This window comes from Falco cherrug, chromosome 1 (assembly GCF_023634085.1).
Source record: "Falco cherrug isolate bFalChe1 chromosome 1, bFalChe1.pri, whole genome shotgun sequence".
Lineage (NCBI taxonomy): Eukaryota > Metazoa > Chordata > Aves > Falconiformes > Falconidae > Falco > Falco cherrug.
The window spans coordinates 44267164-44289829 of record NC_073697.1 but is presented as its reverse complement, the minus strand read 5'-3'; the positions used below and the strand labels follow the sequence as shown (position 1 = coordinate 44289829).

Below are 22666 nucleotides of genomic sequence, written 5' to 3'. Positions count from 1 at the left end.
AATTGCAATCCAGAGGTTGGTTTGTTTTTTTTTTTTACTTACTTTGTTATAACAAAGTCCGAACAAGTTTACCTTGTGCCACATGCCAAATGGCTCATGTCATTTTTAGTAACTTAAATGACATTTTATTATTGCACCCATATGGTCTTGAGCTACTATTTTCTTTATTTAGATAAGTCCTCTCTCTTGATTGTGAACCCATTTGTATGTTCATAAAGAGTAATCAAGTTCCTTCTGTTTTGCTGGGCAAACCAAGCCAAAAGCTTTTGTTCTTCCCTTACACATTTGGCTCTCTTCTCTCCTGTTCATCTCACTTGCCCTCCCCTGCACCTGTTCCCATTTAAATTAATCTTTCTTGCATAGCGATGTTTTGAACAGTCATGTTGAAGGGTAACTATAATATATTTAAATTTTAAAATCCATTATATTTATAGAATATGCAGAAAAACTAGTTCTGTGGCATGCTTTTTGCTGGAATTTATCTCTTGTCCCACTAGTTATTCAAGGGGCTTAGAAACAGATACACAGTGACCACGGACCCCAGAGCAAGTGCCAGAATATTGGAATACTTCACAAGTGGCTTGAACTTCTACCTTTGTGCTGGTTCATGGAGGTTTATTATGCTTATGACAAAACAATAACAGCCTTGTGCAAGTGTTCCTATCACACCCATGAGTATTACCTCATTTTGTTTTATTCCTCCCACATCCTGCTCCAGATCAGCAGTCTTCCAATTGAAGCCTTTTATTCCAGGGGGCTCTAACAGTTTTTGCTAGAGTACATGTTTTCTTCCAGACTACTAGATTCCTTACCACTGAGGCATAAGGAATAACAATCGTAATCTGAAAGCTTGTACTTTCCTGTTTTGGAAACATTTCTCTAAGGCATGGACAATGTTATTCACAAATCCTTAAGACAAATGCGGCAATACAGCCATGTAATTTTCTCTCTGTATTAAAAATCCATGCCAAGAAAACCAAACTTCCTGCTTTTTGCTAAGCATGACTCACATTCTCCATTCTGTTTTGACGGACTGACATAAGAGATCTATTTCAATCATATGACAGTAACTTTAAATCTGACCAGCCATTTGTGTGGAAATCAAAGCCTGTTCTTGCAGGATTGGGTGGATGTTAGTAGGAATGGTGTATTTACGTAACTCCACTTAAAGATCTGCCCGCTTTTCTTGAATAACTTGCTCTCAGCAAGGCGCAGCAGTGAGAGCCCACTGTGCCACCTCGTGGCTGCCCTGTACCAAGGGCCATTTGCAGTCCCCTGGAAAATCATTTATAGCCTGCCTTTCCCTCCCCAGAGAATTCAAACAATCAAAAAGCTGCATATGTTGTAATTAGTATACCAGCACCCCTGCTGATGTCTTTTCACAAGCAGAATAAACCCGAGCAATTCTTCATCCAACAGATCGAACCACAGACAAGCAGTGAAGTAGGTGTTATTCAGAAGAAATGTCACTGAACTGGAGTTTGCAGAATAAAACCTGAGGTAGCAAGAACCTAATTGCAGGGACGTGACAGGCTTGGAGAGCCACTGCCAACCAGAAAGAAAGTTTATCTGAAAGATGATTTAGAAATGCTCAGTCTGCCACTTGTCTCCCCAGATCCTACTCCATGAGGCAGCATGTGATGGAATCTGGTGTATATGGTGCTGTGTTTCTTCCTGCCTTTTTCCTGGATGAGGCAGGCAATCATTATTTGATCAGTGGATGATGCCTTCTGAGCATCTTTTCTTTCCCCAGTGTTGTAGGTGAAGTTTTACCTTCACAGGTCTTGCTGTTTTTTAGTTGTTTCACACCTTATCAAATGAGAGAGACATACAGTTATTTGGATAAACACACCTAACACCGAGAACCTGCTATACCTTCACTAGGATTCTGCTCAGGTTAGCATACACTTTTGCAACAGATGTAAGTTGGGCTAAGTTTGCCACAGAAGATGGTCCTTCAGCTTTCCCACTTCCAACTGACTGATCTTGCTGCCTTCCTGAGGAAGGAAAACTGACTTTTTTATTTCTTGTTTGCTTTACCTTTCAGAAAAAAACAGCTCTCTGCCAACACATGGAAGTAGCAGGAAAACTTGGCAAGTGATAGTGGGAATTCTCCTTTTTGGGGACAATGCTGTCACAGACCGGAGCAGCTTAAGCCAGTTAAAAAACTCCCCTTCAGAGAGATGTTACATGTTAGGGTTGGTTGAGCCAGTTCAACCTTGCTCACCTGGCATGAAGAAACTACTATTTTTACCTGCATGGCAAGGTGAGTCAGCTTAGCGTCACAGGAATGCCAGAGCAAGCACAAACTATGTACCCAGGTCGAGAGAGTATGGTGGGTGAAGGGAGTAAAGAGCAGGATCTTCCCTTTTTGTCACCAGCAAGCTGTTAGCTACCATGTAATTTCCTAACATGTAATTTCAGCCTCAGATGCTGAATTCAGCTCCCACAAATCATGCAGTCCGATGGTCCAAGCTACTTTGTTCATCAGTGTGGTATTGCACTAACACCTCGCAGTTACCACTATGTTCAACAAGGAAAATGCCTATTCAAACAGCAGGTTCAAACACCTCCCCCTGTACTGGAGCAGAGAGGGTGACAGTTGGCTCTGGGAGAGGCTTTGACCTGGAACAAACACAGGTTTGTACAAAAGGACTTTGAGCTGTCTGCAGACAGAGCTGGTCATCACTGAAACTTCAAGAAAATCCATTTCTAAAGTGAGGCTCAGCACTCTATAAACAAAGGATTCATGGAAACAGTAACCCACCTGCAGATTCAGATGAATTGCTAACAGCCCCATTATCTGGAAGTGGAAATGTTTGCATTCTCCAGGCAGACACCCTGCAAGTTGTGTTTCAAGCCAAAGCCATCAGCCCATGCTGTGAGGACACAAACAGGTTTATCCCCCCCATACAGGACTCCTGGGCTAACACTCCCCACTCCGGTGGGATCTGGGATATGCACATGCAAGATTTGGCTTCTTGAATTGGTGTAAAACCCCCATGACTGGTTTTCATTCCAGGCAGTACTCAAGCATTTAGGATAGTGAACAGAGTAACCCCAAAGGCAGCTGCTCCTTCAGTTTTACGGTTAATGCATCGCGGAAGAACACAGTACTTTGATTCTTTCCGAAATATATATCCCACTAGGTGTGTGTATTTACGTTTTAAAATGTGTAACTTGCAGGAAAGATCGTTGCCAGCTAGCAGAAAACACCAAAGGACTGTATAGCAATCATGTGCTGCCCTTAATAGCTGGTCACCTGCTCTGTACAGAAAGGTAAGGCCTTACAGCACTGAGATAAGCCTGGGCAATGATAATAGAGTCTTTGTTGCAATACGGCGCCATTGTTCAAAGGCTGGTGTGCCGACCCAGGGAAAACAAAAGGAAACATTTCTAGCCCTTAAAAACCACAGCAGAATCCCAGAGGCTGGCAACAAAACAAGTCAGTCATGCACAGAATTAAAAAAAACAGAAGCCAACAGTGGCTTTTCTGTTGTGCAAGTAAAATAATAAAAAAAAATAAATAAAAAAGATTATTCTGCATTGTGGTCTGGCCTTGGTGTGAGTAATCAGGGGTAAATACCTGCAATTCTCATCTGTCTTGGGGGGATTGCTGCCTGGAGAGAAACTGAGATGCCTCTGCATGGTCCTAACACGGCTTCCAGGATCAGCACTGCTGGTGCAGGGGTACCTGATGGTTGATCTACCTCTCTAATATTTTTTCAGAAAGAGTTTCAGCAGATGCTAACCCAGGATAGAGAGGCAAAGAAAAAAAAACAAACCAAAACCACAAAAGGCTCTATGTGCTCCAGGACAGAAAACCTCCATTGGGTTTTGTCCTGACCCTCCTGCAGGGTGGGATAAGGAGCAGTGAGCGCTGTTTGGTAACTGGCATGCTCAGAGGACCAGCAGCTTTTGTCACAGGCATGTCCCTACTTATGAGTCCTGCGACAGAGCAGGGTTTCCATGTGGATGGCTGGGCAGGCCTTGCTCTGCCAGTCCTTAACCCCCAACGCACATGACAACATCCCATGAGCACATGACAACTTCCCATGAGACCGTGCTACAAAGTGTGAGCAAGAGTCCAAGAGAGGCTCTTCCTTCAGGGGAGTGCACCGTCAGAGGAACTTCAGAGAACCTCCATCAGCGCCGAGGGACTCCTGCGTGACTGCACTGCCTGGTGCCCCTCTCCTCCCCAGCACTTCCAGGCAGGACACCTTGCCTTCCCTGGCACCTGACGGGAAAGCCTCGGCCACTCCAACCCCGGCAAACACAAGATATAGATATGAATATATATATATGTATACACACACATGTAAATACATTGATAACAAGTTCCTTTGGGGTTGTGGGTCAGGTGGGTGCAGTGGGTGGAGTGGGCACACCAAGCCATCCTGTGCCAAGCCATGCCATGCCTTGCTCTGCCGTGCTGAGCCGTGCTGCACTATGCCATGCCATGCCATGCCATGCCATGCCATGCCACGTTATGCCATGCCGTGCCATGCTGTGCCGAGGCCATGCCATGCCGTGCATTGTGGGAGCTGTAGTCCGCGGCTCGCCGCACTACAAGTCCCAGCATCCCGGAGGAGGAGGAGGAGGAGGAGGAGGAGGAGGAAGAAGGGAGCCGGCTCGGCCCAAGCCTGCAGCCCGTGCGGGAGAGCCCCCCGGGGGCGGGCCGCGGCGGCATGCGGCTCCCCGGCCGGCTCGGCCCGCTCCGCAGCACGCCCCTGGCTGCCCGGCCGCCGGGGAGGGTCCGAGCGGGGCCGGCGGCGGGGAGGCGCGCCCGGGCCGGCGGGCGGCGCGGCGGCACCATGGCCGAGGAGGCCAAGAGGCTGGCCGCCTGCGCCGCGGTGGACAAGCACGTCCAGGTGAGGCGGCCGGACCCCAGCCCTGCCCGGGGCAGGGGGCACGGACCCCCCCGGGGCGCGGATCGGCCGCGCCAGGCGCGGAGCCTCCCGGTGCACGGGCGGACCCCCGGGTGCGCGGAGAGGCGCCGGGGTGCAGGGACGGGCTCTGGGGTGCCGGGACTCCCCAGTGCACCGGGTGGTCTCGGGGTGCAGTGACCGGCTTTGAGGTGCTGGGACCCCCAATGCACGGAGCCTCCCAGTGCAGGAACGGGTCCTGGGCTGCAGTCACCGGCTCCGGAGTGCTGGGAGCCGGGACTCCCCAGTACACAGAGCGGTCCAGGGGCGCAGGGACTGGCTCTGGGGTGCCGGGACCCCCTAATGCATGGAGCAACCATGAGGTGCACGGAGCCCCCCCAGTACACAGAGTGGCCCCGGGGTGCAGGGACTGGTTCTGTGGTGCCGGGACCCCCCAGAGCATGGAACCACCATGGGGTGTCCAGGGCCTCCCAGTTCAGGGATGGGTCCTGAAGTGCTGGGACCAGCTCCTGGGTGCTGGGTCCCCCAGTACACAGAGTGGTCCCGGGGTGCCGGGCCCCTCCAGTGCACAGAGCATCCTCGAGGTGCATGGACAGGTTGTGGGGTGCCCAGACAACTCCATCCCCTCCTGGAGCATGGACAGTCCTGGGGTGCAAGGGGGGACCCTGGGGTGCATGCATGGGCCCCGCCAAGCCTCTTCCTCCTTCACTTTGATGTGTGCTTCTTTAGCCTGGAGAGAAGGGAGAAAACTACTTTTCTTTTCCCATCTCCGTGCTTGCCTAGCGCCTGCCTCCCAGGCAGCAGCTGCCTGCCTTGCCCGGCTCAGCACGATGCACACCGAGTTTGGGGTAACATCTTGCACCTCCAAATTTTAACCATGAACCCTCCTGCAAGCTGGGCAGTGGCGGGAGCTCAGGCTAACACCATGTTCTGCTCCGAGTCCAGGGTGCTCTGCCGCTGCTCCCCGTTTCTGAGCAGCTAAGCAAGGAGCAACAGCCCTGAACCAGGGGGTTGCATCCTGTCCTCTGTAGGGAGGCAAGTGCAGCAAGGGGCTATAAACGACCCATTGAAGGTCAAATAGGACGGGAGCTGCTTGAAAATTGGCACAGGCTGATCGTGAACACTTGGAAGATTGACGGTTAAAGTCACGCTGTAGTTTATCGCAATGTTTGCTGTGCAAGCCCTTTTGCAACAGCAGTGATGAAATGGGTGTAGAGGCGCTGCCAAGAAGGTAGACATTGGCAGTTGGGGGAAAAAAAAAAATTCCTTTTCCTTCCCACTCCCCCATGCGGGGTTAGCGTCTTGAGGTTCAGTTACGGATGGCTTCCCTGATGTCCCGTAAAGGTTTCACTTGTTTTGCAGCCTCTCCTTCCTCTGAGCAGTCTGTATGTGGCTGCAGAGAGCACAGCCACATGCTCTCTGAGACCTACCCCCTGCCAGGCCAGTGCACTCAAAAGCAGTCTGTGGGGTTGGGGAGCCTGGGGGATGGACCGGCAGTTGCATAAAAATCCCCTTTCTTACCCAAAGCAAGCCCCAAAAGTGGCACGTTGAGGGGTTGCAGGAGGAAGGACTCGTGTCGCAAGGTGCGGAGCCACAGCACGGCCGCTGCTGTGGGTTATTGCCAGCTGGGTGGGCCTTTGATTTGGGGTAGAATGTGACTCTTAATTTTGGACTTTTCCTAGTGAAATAGCTGTCCTTTGCGTGTTTGTATGGTCACACAAACTTTGGGTAATGTTTTTGGCCACATCCCAGCTGATCAAAGTTCAGTGCCCAGCTGGCGACACTGGTTAAGTAAAACAGGCAGTGTCTGGGGTAATACTGCAACGCCTGTCATGCGGGTTGGCCAGAAGGAGAAGCAGGTTAGAGTCACCGCCAAGAAGTTCGATGGTCTCAGCTGCTTGTCACCAATAGTTTTGAGTTTGTCGTTAGAGCTATTGCTGTTAATGGAGGGAGCGATGTGATTTCAGAAAGCTGCAGGCTCCCTTCCTTGTGCGCCAGGGACATGTGGGAGATGCCACTGACTTCACAGTTTGGTTGCACTGGACAAATATCTCCTACCTAACTGTGCTGTAAATCCGTGGTTGCGCTGGACAAATATCTCCTACCTAACTGCCGTAAATCCGTGGCACGGGGGGCTTGGTGCTGGTACTAGATGAGGCTCCTTTCTTGGCATCCTCCTGCATGCCCATTCCTCGGTGTGCCAGCACAGCAGCTTCTTGTGTAGCCTGCAGCAGATGTAAACCTGAGGGTACGTGGAGGGGCTAGGAGAGGAGAACATTTTTCTCTTTTTTTTTTTAATTAAAGCCAGATTGGTGTGTTTGCCCAAAGCACTTGTCTCCAGGCAGCTGTAGGAGCAGAATTCCCTAGTACTGGAGTGGACACTGAGATGGCCAACCTCAGAAGCCGTGGGCTGTGGGCTGGCACAGGACCTGGGGCTTTAGAGCCATAAGCTGCTTGGGGAGAGCTGGCTTTGTGTTTATACAACAACTCTGAAAGCAGGTCCTTTAAGTGCCTCTGTTAGAAATGAAAAGATGGGCGAGAGCTGTAGGTCCTGCTGCCCAGAGGACTGAGCATTAGTAAGAGGAAACTTCGGGCTTTGTGCTGTATTTATCTCCTGCTTTTTGCCCATGGAAATCCTAGTCTTGGGTTACATTGGGCCGGCCCAGACAGGCCAGCCCCTGTGGTGCTGCTGGTACCTATTCAATGTGCATTGCTGTGTCTGCATCTGTAACGTTGGGCAGCATCTCTAGTTCCTTGGGTTAGCTGAGAAAATGCTGTGGTTGCTGCTGACTCCACTCACAGAGTCCATATGTGGGTCCTCAGCTGTATTGTGGCTCAGCGCCTTGGTTTTGTTTGCTGGGGTGTGCGTAAGCAACCTGAAATGTCTTTTTTTTTTTTTTTTTTTTTTTTTTTTTGCATGGGATGCTGCTCCCTGGTGCTGTGAGGTGGACCTGCCCCTTGCATGCTGACCTTGTGCTCTGCTTCTCACCAATGTTTGCCCTGTCCTTGCTTTGAATAGCAGATGTTTTTTGGCTTTTTTTTTTGCCCCTGATCTGGCTGGGGTTGGAGCTGAGGAGGGACAGGTGGAAGCTGCAGTACGGCAGGGGTTGTGACAGCACCAGTTTAGACTGGCTTAAACTTTTTCTGGGAAACCCACTTAGCCCAAAGTCTTGCCACCGCCTAAGAGAGGGTGCTTAACTTCTCAAAACTGATAAATGCCTTCAAGTTTATCGCCAGGGAGGGGTTGGGACCTTTGTGAGCTCATCCCACTTCATTACAGTGGAGTGGCCACTGCTGAGGCTTTCCCAATCCCTTTAGGGCATCCATCTGCTCCAAGAAGCTGTCCCGTTCTATAGAAATGGGGGCAAAGAGAAGAAACTGCCTCTTCCCAGGTTGAAACAAGTCTCTCGGGAGCACCGGTACTGCCCGTGTCCTGCCAGCCTCCACACAGGTTTGCTTCCTTGGCTGGCCGTGCTTGGCTTCACCTGCTGGGCAGGTGAAACTGAGAAACCTTGGGAGCTATTGGGTTTCTTCTGGCAAGCTGCAGGCATGTGGCTGTGATACATTGTTTTCCCCATCTTATGCAGCATCACGGTGGTTAGTGAGGGCTGGGTATAAGCCGAGTCTCTGGTTGCGCGCTGGGTTTTGGAGAACTTTTGTTTTTCACCTGCAGAAGCGAGGGAAATTGTTTATCGTAGGGGATTGTGACCTGTATTGAGTTCCACCTTTCCTGGCAAGCTTGCTTGCTGCTAAGATGTTAGCTGGTTGAAGTGCTGCAGGTGTGGCTTTTTCCACAGCTGCTGAACTCTGGGATTTGCTGCACATGGAAAAGGAGCTTCAGACCCGTCTAATGTCTGAGAGATAATGCACAACAGCTCCTCTGTGCCTGCATCTCTGGCTGCCTTCAAGTCTTTCTCGTCTGAAATGTCTGTAGTGATATTGGGCCTCCTTAAGTCAATTGAAGCTTTGGATCCTGTCCAGAGAATGGGAATTATTGTGGAATTGGAGTGTGCAGGAGACTGCAGGTAGCTTTCAGTGGGTGGGAGACTGAGCTGATAATAAACAGAGATTTACACTGCAGAGCATCCTCTTGCAGAGGTAACACCATTGCACCCATCCACCCTCAGCCTGCAGCACCTTTTAGAAGCGTGCCTGTGTTGCGGGTGAGACAGTAGCAATCCTTCCTAAACCGGACCATAAGCAGAGGAAGGCCAGGGCTGAGCTGTGGTTAAAATACGATCCTCTTCAGCGTGTGCTGCCAGGCTCACACATCTTTCAGGTGTGTTGCTGGGCTCTCATATAGGCAGTTATATGCTCTGTTTTGGAGAGCGCTTTTTATTGTGCTCTGTGTACAGCTGCTGTGCTCTTTGCTTTGGCTACTGATGCATCTGTACCGTTTACTAACAATATGGTTGGCAGCAAACCCATGCTTTTACTGTGCGGCTTCCTTGGGAGATGTTATCTTGAGGTTGTTTCAGCTTTTTCCTCTGTGGTATTGTCTGAAACTCCCAGCTTTCCGGCAGGAGAGGGTGCACAGAGTGCCAGCAACCACCAGTGAGTGTGCATTGAAACCCCTGAGATTCAGACCATGGTGGTAATTAGCAAGCACATGTCCTTTAATGAGAGGGTGAGTTGCTTAAAATCCCTTAGCCGCAGGCAGTGGTCATGTCCTTGCTGGCACAGTGTGTTCCCTTCCTTGCCTGCAGTGCACTAAGACATTGTGTGTTGGCGTGCATCTCTGGGCAGGATTCCTCTTGCATGTGTTTGTAATGTCGAGTCTACTGGGAAATGTGGACAGCCCTTGTGCCGAGTCCCCAGTAACAGCTCTTCTCCGTCTTTCTTTGATTTGCAGAACAATCAAGTTCTTGGGATCGGAAGCGGCTCTACAATTGTCCATGCAGTGCATCGATTAGGTAGGATGCTCCCCTCCGTGGCCCTCCCGCTGCAGAAAGCCCCCTTGTCCAGCTGTCCCAAGTACTTGAAAAACAACCTAAATAATTCGGATGCTGACGTAGAGCTGATGTGTCGGGTCTGTTTGCTGCTGCTGTGTCCTTTTTGAAGCTGAAGGTTAAAACTGGGTCTTGTGCTCTAAATTTATTGCATAGGGAGGCCTGAGGAGGTAACGATTTGCCACCTGTTCTCCCCATCCAGCCAGGCAAAGCACTTTACTGGCACCCACCACAAACTGGAGCGAACTCCCCTGTTTGGTTCCAGCTCTGCCGAGTCCCAACTTGCTTTGTGGCTTTGGGCCATGCAGCTGCTCTGCTTCCGTTAACCCCTTTGATGGAGCTGACGCTGCTCTGCTCGCTCACACTGTGTTACTCACGCTGAGGGTCCTGCTGAGGTGGACAGAAAATCTGGAATGTGAAATCCTGCTGGGTGTTTTTTTTGTACCCTACAGCTAGGTTTCCCTGCTTGCCTCATGTGCGAGTTCACTCAAGGTGTTATTCAGAAAATTTCAGCAAAATACTCAAGCGAGGCAAATACATTTTTGCAAAATGAACATGAGGGTAATTATCCTCATGCTTCACTGCCGAGGGTGCAGAGAAACTTTAAAGTGTCCTTTGCAGGGCACTCTTAGCCCCAGGGCAGATCTGCTTGTGGAGGTGCTGTGCCTCATCCTGTTTCGCTGTCCTTGGACGCAGAACAGAGCAGCTGTGGGTGCTGCAGTGGGTTGGGAGAGCAGGATCAGCCCTGTTGTTCTTGGGGGTCTTGCCTGGATGAAGAGGGGGTGTCCCGTTCGGAAACAGCTCAGTGTTTCCCACCTGGGTGGCTCTGTGTGGCTGGGGAGGCTTGTGTGGGGCTGAAGCGTGAGCACAGCCCAGTGCTTTGCTCTGCAGGGGAGTACCAGCGGTGGTGCTGTGCCTGCCCTCAGCACCTGCCTTGCCCCACGCTCCGTGTGTGTGATACGCATTTGCCTGAGAGCTGCGGTTCAGCTTTCTGAGTTTGGCTTAATATCGCAACCACTCCTGGCTCTAACACAGAATCAGTCTCTGTACAAATGGGTATAGTATTTAAAGTGGAGTGCCTGTTCCAGGCTGCAAATTCTGACTTCTCACACCTACGGAATGTGTTCACACTGGGAAGTGGTTTGTAACAACACACAGCCTCATGTATTGCATCTTTAGCCCTTCCAGCAGCGGTATTACCTTGAGGCATGTAGCCCCTGTGCTTGCTGTGGTGCGAGAGCTGTTGCTGACTCTCAGGCTGTTGGCTTATGCTGAAATACCCTAATTACTAAAATAAATTTTGTCTGTAATGATATCTTAGTAATAGATTTTAGTCATTTGAGGTTAACCTGGGGAGGAAATATTTCCTTCCATTTAATGGAATACATGTTTTATTAGTCCTTTCCATCCATATATTTAAATGTTCTATAATAAATGAATGTTGTGTCCCCACGGCAACAAGCCAGAAAACCTTTCAGGCAGCTGCTGGAGATCTCTGTTTACAAGGAGGGCAGCAAAAAACTCTCTTAATGGAGTGAGAGAGGGGAGTGGGGTTAATTTCCCAGGTGACAATTTGCTGATGGTGCTCCTCTGCTGCTGGAGGCACAAAGGTTAATGGCTCACGATATCTTGGGCTGAGCTAGGGTGGGTGGGTGTTTAAACATTTCTTGACTAGAAACTGAGCCTTAACCTGTGCAGGGTGGCACCTGTTTGCATTTTCAGCATGACTGAGTTATTTGCAAGGCAAGTAATTGCAGTGATTCAGAGGGGCTGCTCTGAAGAGAGATTTCTTGAAGTGCAAGTTGGTGCATTTTTTCCTTCTGCAATGAACAAAGAGAGGCTTCTGCCTTTTTTCCTACAGCTGAGCGGGTTAAAGAGGAGAACCTGACAATTGTCTGCATCCCTACATCTTTTCAGGTAAGTGCTTTCCTCCTTGGCTTTTTGCTAGTCCAGACACTCATGCAGAGGATGGTCTCTTTGGCTGCAGGAGGCCACCACGCTGCACTCTGGACTGGCTCAATGTGGCGTGAGTTCACTAAAAGCACTGGTGAAAGCAGTCATGGTGCAGCCTGCAGATGGACCTCAGGAAGCTGGCAGTGATGGTGCTGTGTCACCCTGACCTGAGCTGAGCTGCAGGGATGCCATAGTGCTAGGAGGTGTGTTTTGAACTAGGGTGGTAGCTCTGGTTATGTCAGTGCTGGTGCATGGCTTGCTCTGGATCCCGCTTGCAAAAAAAATGCTGTTCAGTGGTGAACTGGCCTTGTAAGACAAAACTCACTGGAGACACTTGGTCTCCTTTGTATCAGGCCCCAGAAGCTGTAAAAATCACGCTGCAAGCAATAATAGCAAGCTTGTGCTTTCAGGAGGAACTTAAAATGCATCAGCTGGCTTTTACAAGAAATTGCGTAAGAAAAATCAGCTGAATCTTTCCTTTGCTGCACAGCATTTGCAGGATTTGGTTCATACCGAGCTAACTGTTGAGAAGTTTGCAGGGAGAGGGAGAACATGGCTTGGTGGTTAATTAAGTGCAGAGCGGCTGGGGAAGCTTCTGAGCTACTTCCATGCATTCAGGCAACTGGCTTTAGTCTCTCTGCCTCTATTCCCTGAGTTGGGAACATGCTGCAGAGGAGCAGCTGTTACCTTGTCCCCTTTGGGCAGGGAGAGGTGACATGACAGGGACCACCTGTGAGGTTTTTGAGGCTGGGTGCTGATGCCCCTCTCTAGGGATTGGGCATGTGTCCTTCTTGCAGTCCTGGTGTGGACCTTGGGACTGTACTTTTGTGACAGCCTTTTTACCTTGAGGGCAGTGAAGCAGTGAGGCAGGCTGTGCAGAGTCTGTCCTTTGAGGTTTTCAAGACTGAATGGGTAAAGCCCTGAGCAAGGTGGGAGCTGACCCTGCTTTGACCTGGCGGTTGGATAGAGACCAACCTGAATTGTCCTAAAATATTATGAAAACTTAACATCATCTTATCCTGTGGATGTTCTTTAAGTGTGAGGAGATAAAACCCTCTCTTTTCCCAGCTGTTGCAAACAACCAGTGGCCAACTGGGGTGTAATGCAAACTGCTGCAAAGGGCAAAAAATAAAAACTAGATATTTTTTTTTCCTTTTTTAACCTGTATCTTTTTCTGTTGCATGTATAGAATGTGGTGAGAGTCCATCTTTGATCTGTCTGAAATGATCCCCATCCTGAGACACAATGTCCCATTTGAACGTAGGAAAAGTGCTCTGAGTGATGAGGTCTCACAGACAATATTGATAAAGTTTGTGTAAGGAACATGGGCTGGAGCCTGTCCTGCCTTGAAATGTTGGGACAGTTCATGTAACACTACAGAGTTTCTTACCAGTAAAACAAAAAGGTTGCTGTTGAAGGGAATGGATAGATCGTAAACCTGGAGGAGCCAAAATCCCCCAGACATGGGGATACGTGCTCTTGTCTTTTGCAGTCTCTTAGACCTCAGCCAGTTCCAAGTGAAGCATTGGCAGGTCAGCAAAACAGCGTCTTATTTTCACTATGTACATGTGTAAGTGGCTGGCTGAGCTCACTGGGAAGGAAGAATTGGTTTCAGTGGGCTTTTATTCTCCTCCCTTCCCTCTTGTCAGGTTGGGTTATTCCATCACCATCAGTAAAGCTAGAGCCGGGGTAAGTATCTGTCCCTTGGCTTGTGTGTTGTTTCTTCTTTTCACCCGGACGTGTGCCGAGAGCACAGAGCGATACTGTTCTTGGCAAGTGCTGCGCAGTTACTGCTGCTTTCCCCCCAGTTGTGGGAGCTCTGCTTTTCATTCCTGCTGGTCTGCTCCCATGGCCTTGCAACAGAGAGCCTGAAGAGAGCCACCTCGTTCCCACACTGCTGACTCTAAGCCTGTTCAGGATCTGGCTTGCACGTACAGCATGGTGTTTTTCAATGCTTTCGATTCTTAGGTCCTTGAAACCTTTTTACGTGGACATTGTGTGATGAATGTAAACCCACCGATTTTTATTCTTTTTATTTTGTGAGTCCTTAGGGCAATCTTAGTGCACAGATCGAGAGCCCACAGCCCATGTGTGTTAAAACTGCATGCTATGAAATGCTACGATAAACGATTCCAACTATAGCTCATTGCCAGGAGTTCCACCTGCTCTCTTCTTAATGTTTAATGGGATGCCAACACGTGCAACTGATGCTCTTTGTTAGCGTTAGTGGGTAAAATTCAGGGCAATCAGTTGATCCAGGCTATCACACTGGCATTTCTTGGTCTAGCTGGAGCTAGAAGGCGAGCAGAGTCTGTGCAGGGAAGGGGTCTCACTCAGGTGATGATCTGTAACAGAAAATTGAAGCAATTGAAGGTTCTGTAAGGTTGAGCTCCTGTTTAAACTGACAGTGAGTGGAGGGTAACGGGGTGCTCTGTGTTCCATTGCCACTAGAGGGAAATACATGGCCACTTCAGTAACAGTAGATCAGAGCCACCAAACAGCTGTTGCAGGAGGTTTCCCACACTTTTCCCATGACTCGTGCTTTTCTTTTTCTGCCTTTTTTTTTTTTTTGTTTCTTTCCAATATGAAAGATATTTTCATTGTTAGTCCTGCACTGCTATGACGTAAAGATTTAATTTTCTTGCTCCCGTTTTTCAGCTGAAGGAAATCGGAGGGGCTGGATGGGTGTGAGGGAGAATGATGTCCAAGCTGAAAAAACACGGGAGTCAAAAATCCCATGTCAGCTCTAATGCTTAGATACAAGTGATTCCCACCAAGCTGACGGGGCCTCTTCTATTTAGTACTGAGAGACCTCAACCTAGGAGTCCTGTTGCACCACCTGAGCATTTTAGTTCAAATCAGCAACAGGGTTTTCCTTGGATTAAAATAATCTGGCCTGGAGGCATCATTTTCTCCTTGCTGTGCGTTCCTGCTGCTGGCTGCAGCCTCTCTGCCAGCTCAAGGTGGAGCTGTGAAGCAGCTGCCAGGGGAATGACACCATGAGCCTGTTTTTCCTTTCTGCTGCTGGTAAATGGTGTTTGCTGTCTTCTTGGTGCGCAGGCCCGTCAGCTGATCCTGCAGAACGGCTTAACGCTAAGTGACTTGGACCGACATCCAGAGGTAAGTGGGACTGCGGAGGTGAGACCTCACCTGACCTTCCTCTAAGTTGGTCCTTCATGAAAGCATGAGGCTTCCTTATCCTCCCCTGAGGACCAGAGTTCAGGCAGCCGCACTGCAGAACGTGCGTGAGAACTAGTTTAGTTTATTTCCCCCCCGCCAAGCCTTAGTTTTGTTTTAGTGTTGTCCCTTTAGATGGCAGGTAGGCTGCCGAGCTGATTCCTCGAGGTGTTTGGCATCTCTTCCAGGCTGATGCTTGCTGGTCCAAGACAGGGATATTGTGTTGCTGAAGTGTCACCAAGATTTTCCCTGGGAGCCCCCTGCTTGTGTGCTGGTCCTTAAGTGATGCTAGAGTCTGAAGTGACGTGCCTGCAGGCCAGCAGTTGGTTTTGGATTTTCTTTCTCCTGCTCTCACAATGCCTGTGGTTTAGTGGGAGCTGGCGTCCTTGGGTGGCTGAGCAGATGCCCATCTCTGGCTGGTGATGAGGTGGTCTCAGCTCTAGTGATGTTTCTGGCTGCTGCTTGGGACCTGATGCCCTCCCAAGCTGTGCCAAGAGCAGCGCCTGGATGCCACACAGGAAGAGCTTCCACACCAAATTTCTCCTCTTCCTATAGCTCGACGTTGCCATCGATGGAGCAGATGAAGTGGACTCTGACCTCAACCTTATCAAAGGTGGCGGGTGAGCCTTGTTGTCCGTCTGTCTGCGCATGGTGCTGGTGGCGGGTGGCCTCTGAGCATCCTCTTCTGGCTGCAGATGCCTCTGGGGTGGGCTGGAGAGGCTGAGGGGATCTTGTGCGGGGCTGTGCGTGCCCCTGTGGTGGGACATGGCTCCTGACCAGGTGTGTGTGCAAGGGACAAGGAGGATACAGTGATGGGGCAGGGGAAGGAGCCCTGGCATGGGGCAACAGCAGCACCAAACCCAGCAATAATATGATGGAGGGGACTGGAATTCAAGGCCATCAGGCACATTGAGGGGTGGTCTGATGTTTTCTGGCTTTTTTTATATTTTTATTATTATTATTATTATAATTATTTTTCCGCCTCTTGCAGTGGCTGCTTGACGCAGGAGAAGATAGTTGCAGGATATGCAAAATGCTTCATTGTTATTGCTGATTACAGGTGAAAATATTAATATTCATTATACCTCTCTGTCCCGTGGGGTGATTTGGATAGGTTAGGCTATTATTGTCCTTCCAGTGGGTCAAGGGAGCAGGAATAGGTGGAAATTAGCCTGGCTCTAGTGCTTCAGCAATTCGGTTTAGCTTTTTTTTCTTAATTTTCAACTCAGCAGGCCTGCTTAGGAGTCAGCAGAGCTTGTGAGGAAATGGCTGCTCTGCTTTTTGAGCTCAGTGATTGTCAGCACTGAATAAATTTCCCCTTCTGTACATACAGCTGCGGGGCTGTTGAAAAAACAACTCGTGTCCTGCTTGTCCAAAACATGTCAAAACGGCTTATGAGTGAACTGAGCATCGTGTATTAAACTGGTTCTTCCTACACGTGTGCACACGTGAACTGACCACTGTGCCCTACCCTGAGGGTTTTGCAAGAGGCAATGTGTTGAAGTGAATGGTGTTAGCAATGGTACTGTCTGATGCTAATCCCACCTCAAACTGTGTCCTCAGGAAAAAATCGGAGAGCCTCGGGGAGCAATGGAAGAAGGGAATTCCTATTGAAGTCATCCCCATGGCTTACGTCCCTGTCACCAGAGCCCTGACCAAAAACTTCGGAGGTGCTGCAGAGCTGCGCATGGCTGTTAGCAAAGCAGTATGTGTCCCTGATCCGCCCCACTTCCCCAGAGGAGCCACCTGAACGTGGGCAAATGGAGGACCAGCAGTCTGGCCTTCCATCTAATTAAATCTGGGCTTTCACTCCCGCGAGTGGCGTCTTGTGTAATTCCTCCTAATTATACTTTGGTTAATGAACTGTGTGTTTAGGTGCTCAGGCTGCTCATTGAAAGCTTCTCTGGCTTATGCCTCCTCAAGCAAACATCCCTGAGCAGGGAGGGGAGGGATTGCCTGTCTGGGCCTGACCGGCCGCTCTGCAGGGATGCTGGGGCGCTGGGAGGCAGCCTGCACTGCCAGAGGGTCTTGAGTGGAGGGGCAGCTCACACTCCATCCCAGGCTTCTCTGTGCCACAAGGAGCCAGACTAAATTAAAACTGAAGCTGCTTTGTCTCTGCTGCCGCTGTCCTGTCCTGACTTGGGCAGCAGGGCTTCGCCAGCCCATGGTGTGTGGCAAGGGAAGGGGAAGGCTGTCTGCAGTAATGGCTGGAGTTAACACCTGAAGGCTGAATACTTGTTTTTGATGTGTCTAATCCCAAGAGGCTCTGGAGGTTGCATTTGATGCCTGAGAAAAGCAAACTTGTCGTCCTCTGTGAACTTGAGACCAGCCTCGCTCAGGGAATTCACATCGGTGCTGCTAGAGCACGAGCTGTGTCCTTGGAGGATGCTGGTCCCTCCTGGCGTGTGTAGTTGCAAACCCTGCTCGGTGCTGCTAAAACACCTTGTCCTCAGCCCCAGCTGCCTTTGCTCTGTTGAAAGCACCCCATTGCTCCTTCTGTTGGCCTTGAGAGAGTGCTGAGCGCATCTGGGATGCTGGAGTCCAGCAGTTCTTCAGCTCCAAAACCTCCCCATGGCAACCAGCAGCTTGCTGTTATCACTGGGGCAGAGGGGTCTTACTTTGGCTTCTGTTGCCTGTAGTAGCCTTTTTAGGATGTTAATCTAGCTTTACTCTTGCAAAAAAGACCCCCTGTTGCAGGGATGAAATTGCAGTGTTGTTTCCAGCTTCTGCATGATCATCTGTATGCAGGAGAATGAGGAATGGGCAGTTGCCTTGGGTGATGTTTTTACTTACGGGCTTGCTGTAGGCTGCTCTGATTTACTTGAACGTTGATTCTCTGTAAACCGTTGCAGCAGGGATGGCTGGTCCCGGTGAGGGCTGTGACAGTCCCTGCTGGGCTCAGTAGACAAGGTGGTGACAAATGGGTTTGCTTCCCAGGGCCCCGTGGTGACAGACAACGGGAACTTCATCCTGGACTGGAAGTTTGACAAGGTTCATGAATGGAGTGAAGTGAACACCGCTATAAAAATGATACCAGGTAATGCCTGTGATTTAGATAAAAAACCCCAAAAAACAAAAACAAAAAACAAAAGCTGGCTAAGGCTGGGTCCGTGCTAGACAGCCCTGACCATGGGAGCTCTCCCCTGGATGGGCAGGAATGTGCATGTGTGTTTACTGCCCTGTGTGTGTGTGTTGACTGCCCTCTTATGGGTCTCTACACTTGTTTCTGCTTGAGAGATCTATCAGCTGAATTAGTACAACTGTACCCATGTGGCATTTCCATATGGTAGTGAAAACCTGGGGTGATGCCGGATGACTTATGACACTGTTTCCCATTAGGCACACCAGTCCTGTGCTCTTCCTTACTCTCCCTGTGCCCATTTAGAGATGAACTTTTAATGGAAACACTGGTGGACTCGAGGGAGGGTTCACACTGGGTTACAGTATTTTCCTGAAGCTGCTTACAGCTCTGCATCCCAGTACCGTTGCATAGTCCTACAGGCTATGGTGTGAGGGTGCAGTGTGTCCTAGCTATTGCTGTGCAAGAGAGAAGCAATGGCTGATTGTGCTGTTTGCAAACAAAACAGCCTCCTTGCAAGGACTCCTGCCCTGCATGAGACCTGCTGCCCAGCCTGGAGCTGCTTCTGGACAATCCAAGCCTGCCCAGGGGCAATGGCACTCTATGGACCTCAGTGAATCAGCAGGCAGACTGGCTGAGCCACGTCTGGATATCTTTCTGGTTATCTTGGCAAAGCCTGGTCTTGAATCTGGTCAGCTTTTGAATTGAATTGAATACGGTTGTGTCTTCTTTGAGTTTATACCAGATACCTGCCTGGCCCTAAGTCCATAACACAGCTGCCTTCACTCACTGTTTGTGCATTGTCAGAGCGTGCAGGAACAGTTTGGGATCCTGCTGCATGAACCTCAGCATCCCCATAAAGCAGCAGTATATTGTCCTGGCATCACAGTTAAAATACAAGAGCAGGCAGAGGCCATGGGTGAAAGCTGGGTGAAGAGTCACCAGTAACTTCTAGTTGCTTCTGTTCAGTGGCTTTGCTTCCCTCAATGCTGATATAAGGCTGACTTACTGAAAATACACCCATTTTCTTTTTTCCTGCTCTAGGAGCAAAATGCTGGGATGCTACCTCTGCCCTCCTTTGTCCCAGTGTCTTTGCAATCTGAATAATTACCTTGTATTTGCTGGTAGCCAGCAGTAGATGGCAAGTTTGTACCTTTGGCAGGAGCACATCTAAATGAACCAGTGACGGATCTAAATGAACTGGTGACCGCTGCTGGTCTGGGCTGTCCCTGGTGTGGTGCTCCATATCCTAATGTGGTTGCTGCCCATTGCTGTACAAATGTCTACATCATGAGAGCTGTTTCCATGCAAGAAAGCAACAATGGCCAGTTATGCTGTTTGCAAATAAAACAGCAAGGACTTCTTCCTTGCATCTCTTTTGGTTGAGAGACGAGCAGTAAATGATGAGACCTGTTCCATCGTATTGGTGTGGAGATGGTCTCAGCACAATTTGCTGCTCAGAAATGGACCTGCTAAGGGGAAGAAGAGCATCTTCCCTACCCAGAAGTGGATGAGCAGAACTGGTAAAGCCTAAATACAGCAGTGCTAGCAGGGCTGCGGCCACCTTGCGCTTGTGGTAGCCCTTGTCCTCCATTTCTTTCCACCTTTCTGGCCTCTGGCTGTGGCTCAGTGATCGCTGTGAAGGTAGAAGCACCCCATAATTAAATGCAACCAAAAGTACGTTGGCAAATGGGCTACAAATTGCAGAGGTAGCATCAGATCTGCGGAGTCTTAGCATTTGAAGAAGTGTTAGCTATCAGGGTAGTGTTTTAGATGTGTTTAAAGCAAAGTGAGTAAGCCTGTGGCTGCACGTAGCTTCCTCTTGCTCCCATGGGTCTTCAGATGGCTGAAAATGCCATGTTTGTGGTTGTGGTGTAATGGTGGTGGCTGGGGTGGTGTGAACGTTGGGGGGAGCTTTAGGCGTTGTTTCTCACTCTCTGGAGAGTTTCTTCTAGGGGTGGCCACATGGAAAAGACTTCTCAGAGGCTTCCTGTGCAGCTGATGCAACATCACCCAGGTTGGACACCTCTCTCCAAACCTCTGATGGAGGCATTGGTGCCTTTTAACAAACAAAACCATGGGCAGAGGAGAGGATTCAAGCAGTGGGGTGGCTTTGGCATTAACAGGCAGGTGAACTCTTGTTCCCCAGGTGTGGTGGAGACTGGACTCTTCATCGACATGGCAGAGGTGGTGTACTTTGGCATGGAGGATGGCTCGGTCAGCGTGCGGGAGAAGCAGCCTCGCTGACGCCGGCGTGCTGCCTGCTCTGCTTAGCCTTCGGCCAGTTTGATTCAGCTGTTGTAATGGTGCCAACCTGACGTTTTGCCTTAACAAGCAGCGGTTATTGCAGAAGACGGATGGGAAGTTGATCAGAATCCGCTGACATGATACTGAATGTCTTTTTTAAAAACAAAAAATTATATTCTATTTCTATATATATATATTTTTACTTTACAGAAATGTTGTCTTTTTTTAAAGAATCATTTAAAAAAATTGCTTTACTGTTTTTATTTTATTTTCTAAGAAATACTTACCAAAAAGAATACTCCTTGTTTTTGTGTTTTGGGTTTGGTTTTTTTTCTTTTTCAATGAGAACTTGAACCCTTCTGGTTGCTCATAGTGCTTAGTGCTCTGATCATTGAGATCAGAAACACAATCCTAATGCATCGTTCCTAACCACCCTGGCTGGGAGGGTGATGTATGTAATGGGGCACATCCAGTCGGGACCTGCTGATGCCTTATTTGGAACCTTTTTGGTTCAATATTTTTTGCCTTTTATTTTTCTATACCACTGTTTTTTAATAGTCTGGGATGTCTATTTGTCCTCTGTGCACGTGACAATTCTCTGAGCCTAGGGTGGTCCCTACATCCCTCTGTCCGGGACATTAATAACGGCCTTTTTTGGGCCTGTGTATGGAGGAGACATTCATCCTTTGAGCCAAATTCTGCTCACCATTAATTCAGTACCTCTGATTAAAGTCTGTTCCTGTAGCTGGAGGTGTTTGGGACTTTGTCCTTTTAAACCGAGAGCAGAACTGGGTCCTTGATGAAGTTTACAGAAGCATCCTTGAGCAGCTTAGGGCAGCGTGGAATACTGTTCAGTGGCAAATTATTTGATTTGGAACGAAGGTTAATTATCACCCCTCACAGCTGGTTGATTTATGGAAGGATAGAGCAGAACGTACAGGAAAACTGAGTCTTCCTGCCAAATTTTCCACATGTAGCAGGAGAGAGGCACTTGTTCAATATCTTATTCTCAGTGTATAGGTGCTTTGCATGGTTTTGATGTCAAAATGCAAGCCCTCTTTTTGTGTTGTTGACACTGAAATAAAGAGCTGTTAATACCAGATTTGGTGGTAATTTGAGTCTTAAAAGTAGCTTTTGTGGACAGTGGGGCAGATCATCGTCAGACTAACTTCTGCTGCAGTTTCCCCCTTAGAGGAGCCCTTCGCCCAGGCCAGATTCAGCATTCTGCATTTGATCTTTTTGCTTAAGGTAAATATGTTAATCTGGTTCATTTGGTTCATTTAAAATATCTAATCAACACCTGTTAGCTGCAGTGCTTGCCTCAAGACTGTCTTAGATTTGCATGGCTAAAACCTGTGCATCTAAATAAAAAAAAAAAAAAAAAAAAAGCTTTAACAAAAATGAGCTATTTTTAGGTCTTTAAATCTTCCCTTTCCTGCACATCTATTCTGTTAATTCTGAAGCACTTGTACTGAGCAAACTGGCTGCCATCCAGACAACAACTTGCTGGAAACACTGGAATATCTCTTCCCGAAAACCTGATGCTGCAGAAGCCATTTGCAAAGCCCTAGTTCTTGCCATGGGCTGTTTTCAGATGCGTCTTGGGCTCCTAACGTAATCCCGGATAAACAGACAGCAATCGAGCAAAGCTTTGTGCCCAAGTGCCTTCTCACTCAGCATGCTTCTGGAAATGAGATTAGCAGGAGCGAATGTTGCTGTTGACTCTCCTCTCTCTCTCTCTCTCTCTGAAATCAAACAGCTCCTTCTCTAAAAGCCAATAAAACCGTTACCCCACCATTACTTTCTGGCCCTAGACCAGATGTGATCTCATTCAGCTTTGTGCTTAGCAGGGACTTGTTAAATCTAAGCCTGAAGGCGGCAGGTTTGATTCTTGAGCGTCTGTGGGTGCTTGGGATGAAGGTAGCACCCAGTGGGCGCTTTTGCAACAGATGCCCCTGCTCCAGAGTGGGACTTCTGAGTGGGTCTTGGGCTGTGGGTTATGGGTATGGAGTTTGCAGTGCTATAGAGGTGGAATTAAAATCTCTGGATGGAATTCAAATCCCTGAAGTGCTGGAGAAATTTTGGTGTTCAAACCAGTTCTGGAGGCTTTGTGCAGATTCCCCTCTTGTGCTCCCCGAGCTCGCATTTGCAAAGTCAGTAGGTGGATTTTTGGGTTAAGGGGCTCTTAAGAATGGTCTGGTCCTTTCCCTTGGAGGTTGCCAGGCTCCCTGACCCGTCATGACCATCCACATCATCTGCCAGCATGTGTGGGTCACATTTAGATGTGCAGGGACTCCATCCCCTCCCAGGGTGGCTGTGGCATGCTGTGGTTGTGCCCCATCACCGACGCAGCCTGCTGGCGCTGATGCTTAGCT

General features: G+C 49.1%; 1 protein-coding gene across 1 annotated transcript; it reads left to right on the top strand.

Moving 5' to 3' along the window:
* Positions 1 to 4610: 4610 nt before the first annotated feature.
* Positions 4611 to 21393, top strand: RPIA (ribose 5-phosphate isomerase A). The gene is made up of 9 exons (XM_055714720.1): positions 4611 to 4871; positions 9739 to 9799; positions 11697 to 11752; positions 14849 to 14908; positions 15521 to 15585; positions 15957 to 16025; positions 16529 to 16670; positions 17903 to 18002; positions 20194 to 21393. The coding sequence occupies exons 1-9, from the start codon at positions 4689 to 4691 to the stop codon at positions 20289 to 20291; spliced, it is 834 nt and encodes a 277-aa protein (XP_055570695.1). The 5' UTR covers positions 4611 to 4688; the 3' UTR covers positions 20292 to 21393.
* Positions 21394 to 22666: the final 1273 nt, after the last annotated feature.

Coding starts and splice junctions, on each gene's coding strand:
- RPIA (XM_055714720.1), top strand. CDS start 4,689: ATGCGGCTCCCCGGCCGGCTCGGCCCGCTCCGCAGCACGCCCCTGGCT. Junction 11,753..14,848: donor GCATCCCTACATCTTTTCAG/GTAAGTGCTTTC, acceptor CTTGGTGCGCAG/GCCCGTCAGCTGATCCTGCA. Junction 14,909..15,520: donor ACTTGGACCGACATCCAGAG/GTAAGTGGGACT, acceptor CTCTTCCTATAG/CTCGACGTTGCCATCGATGG.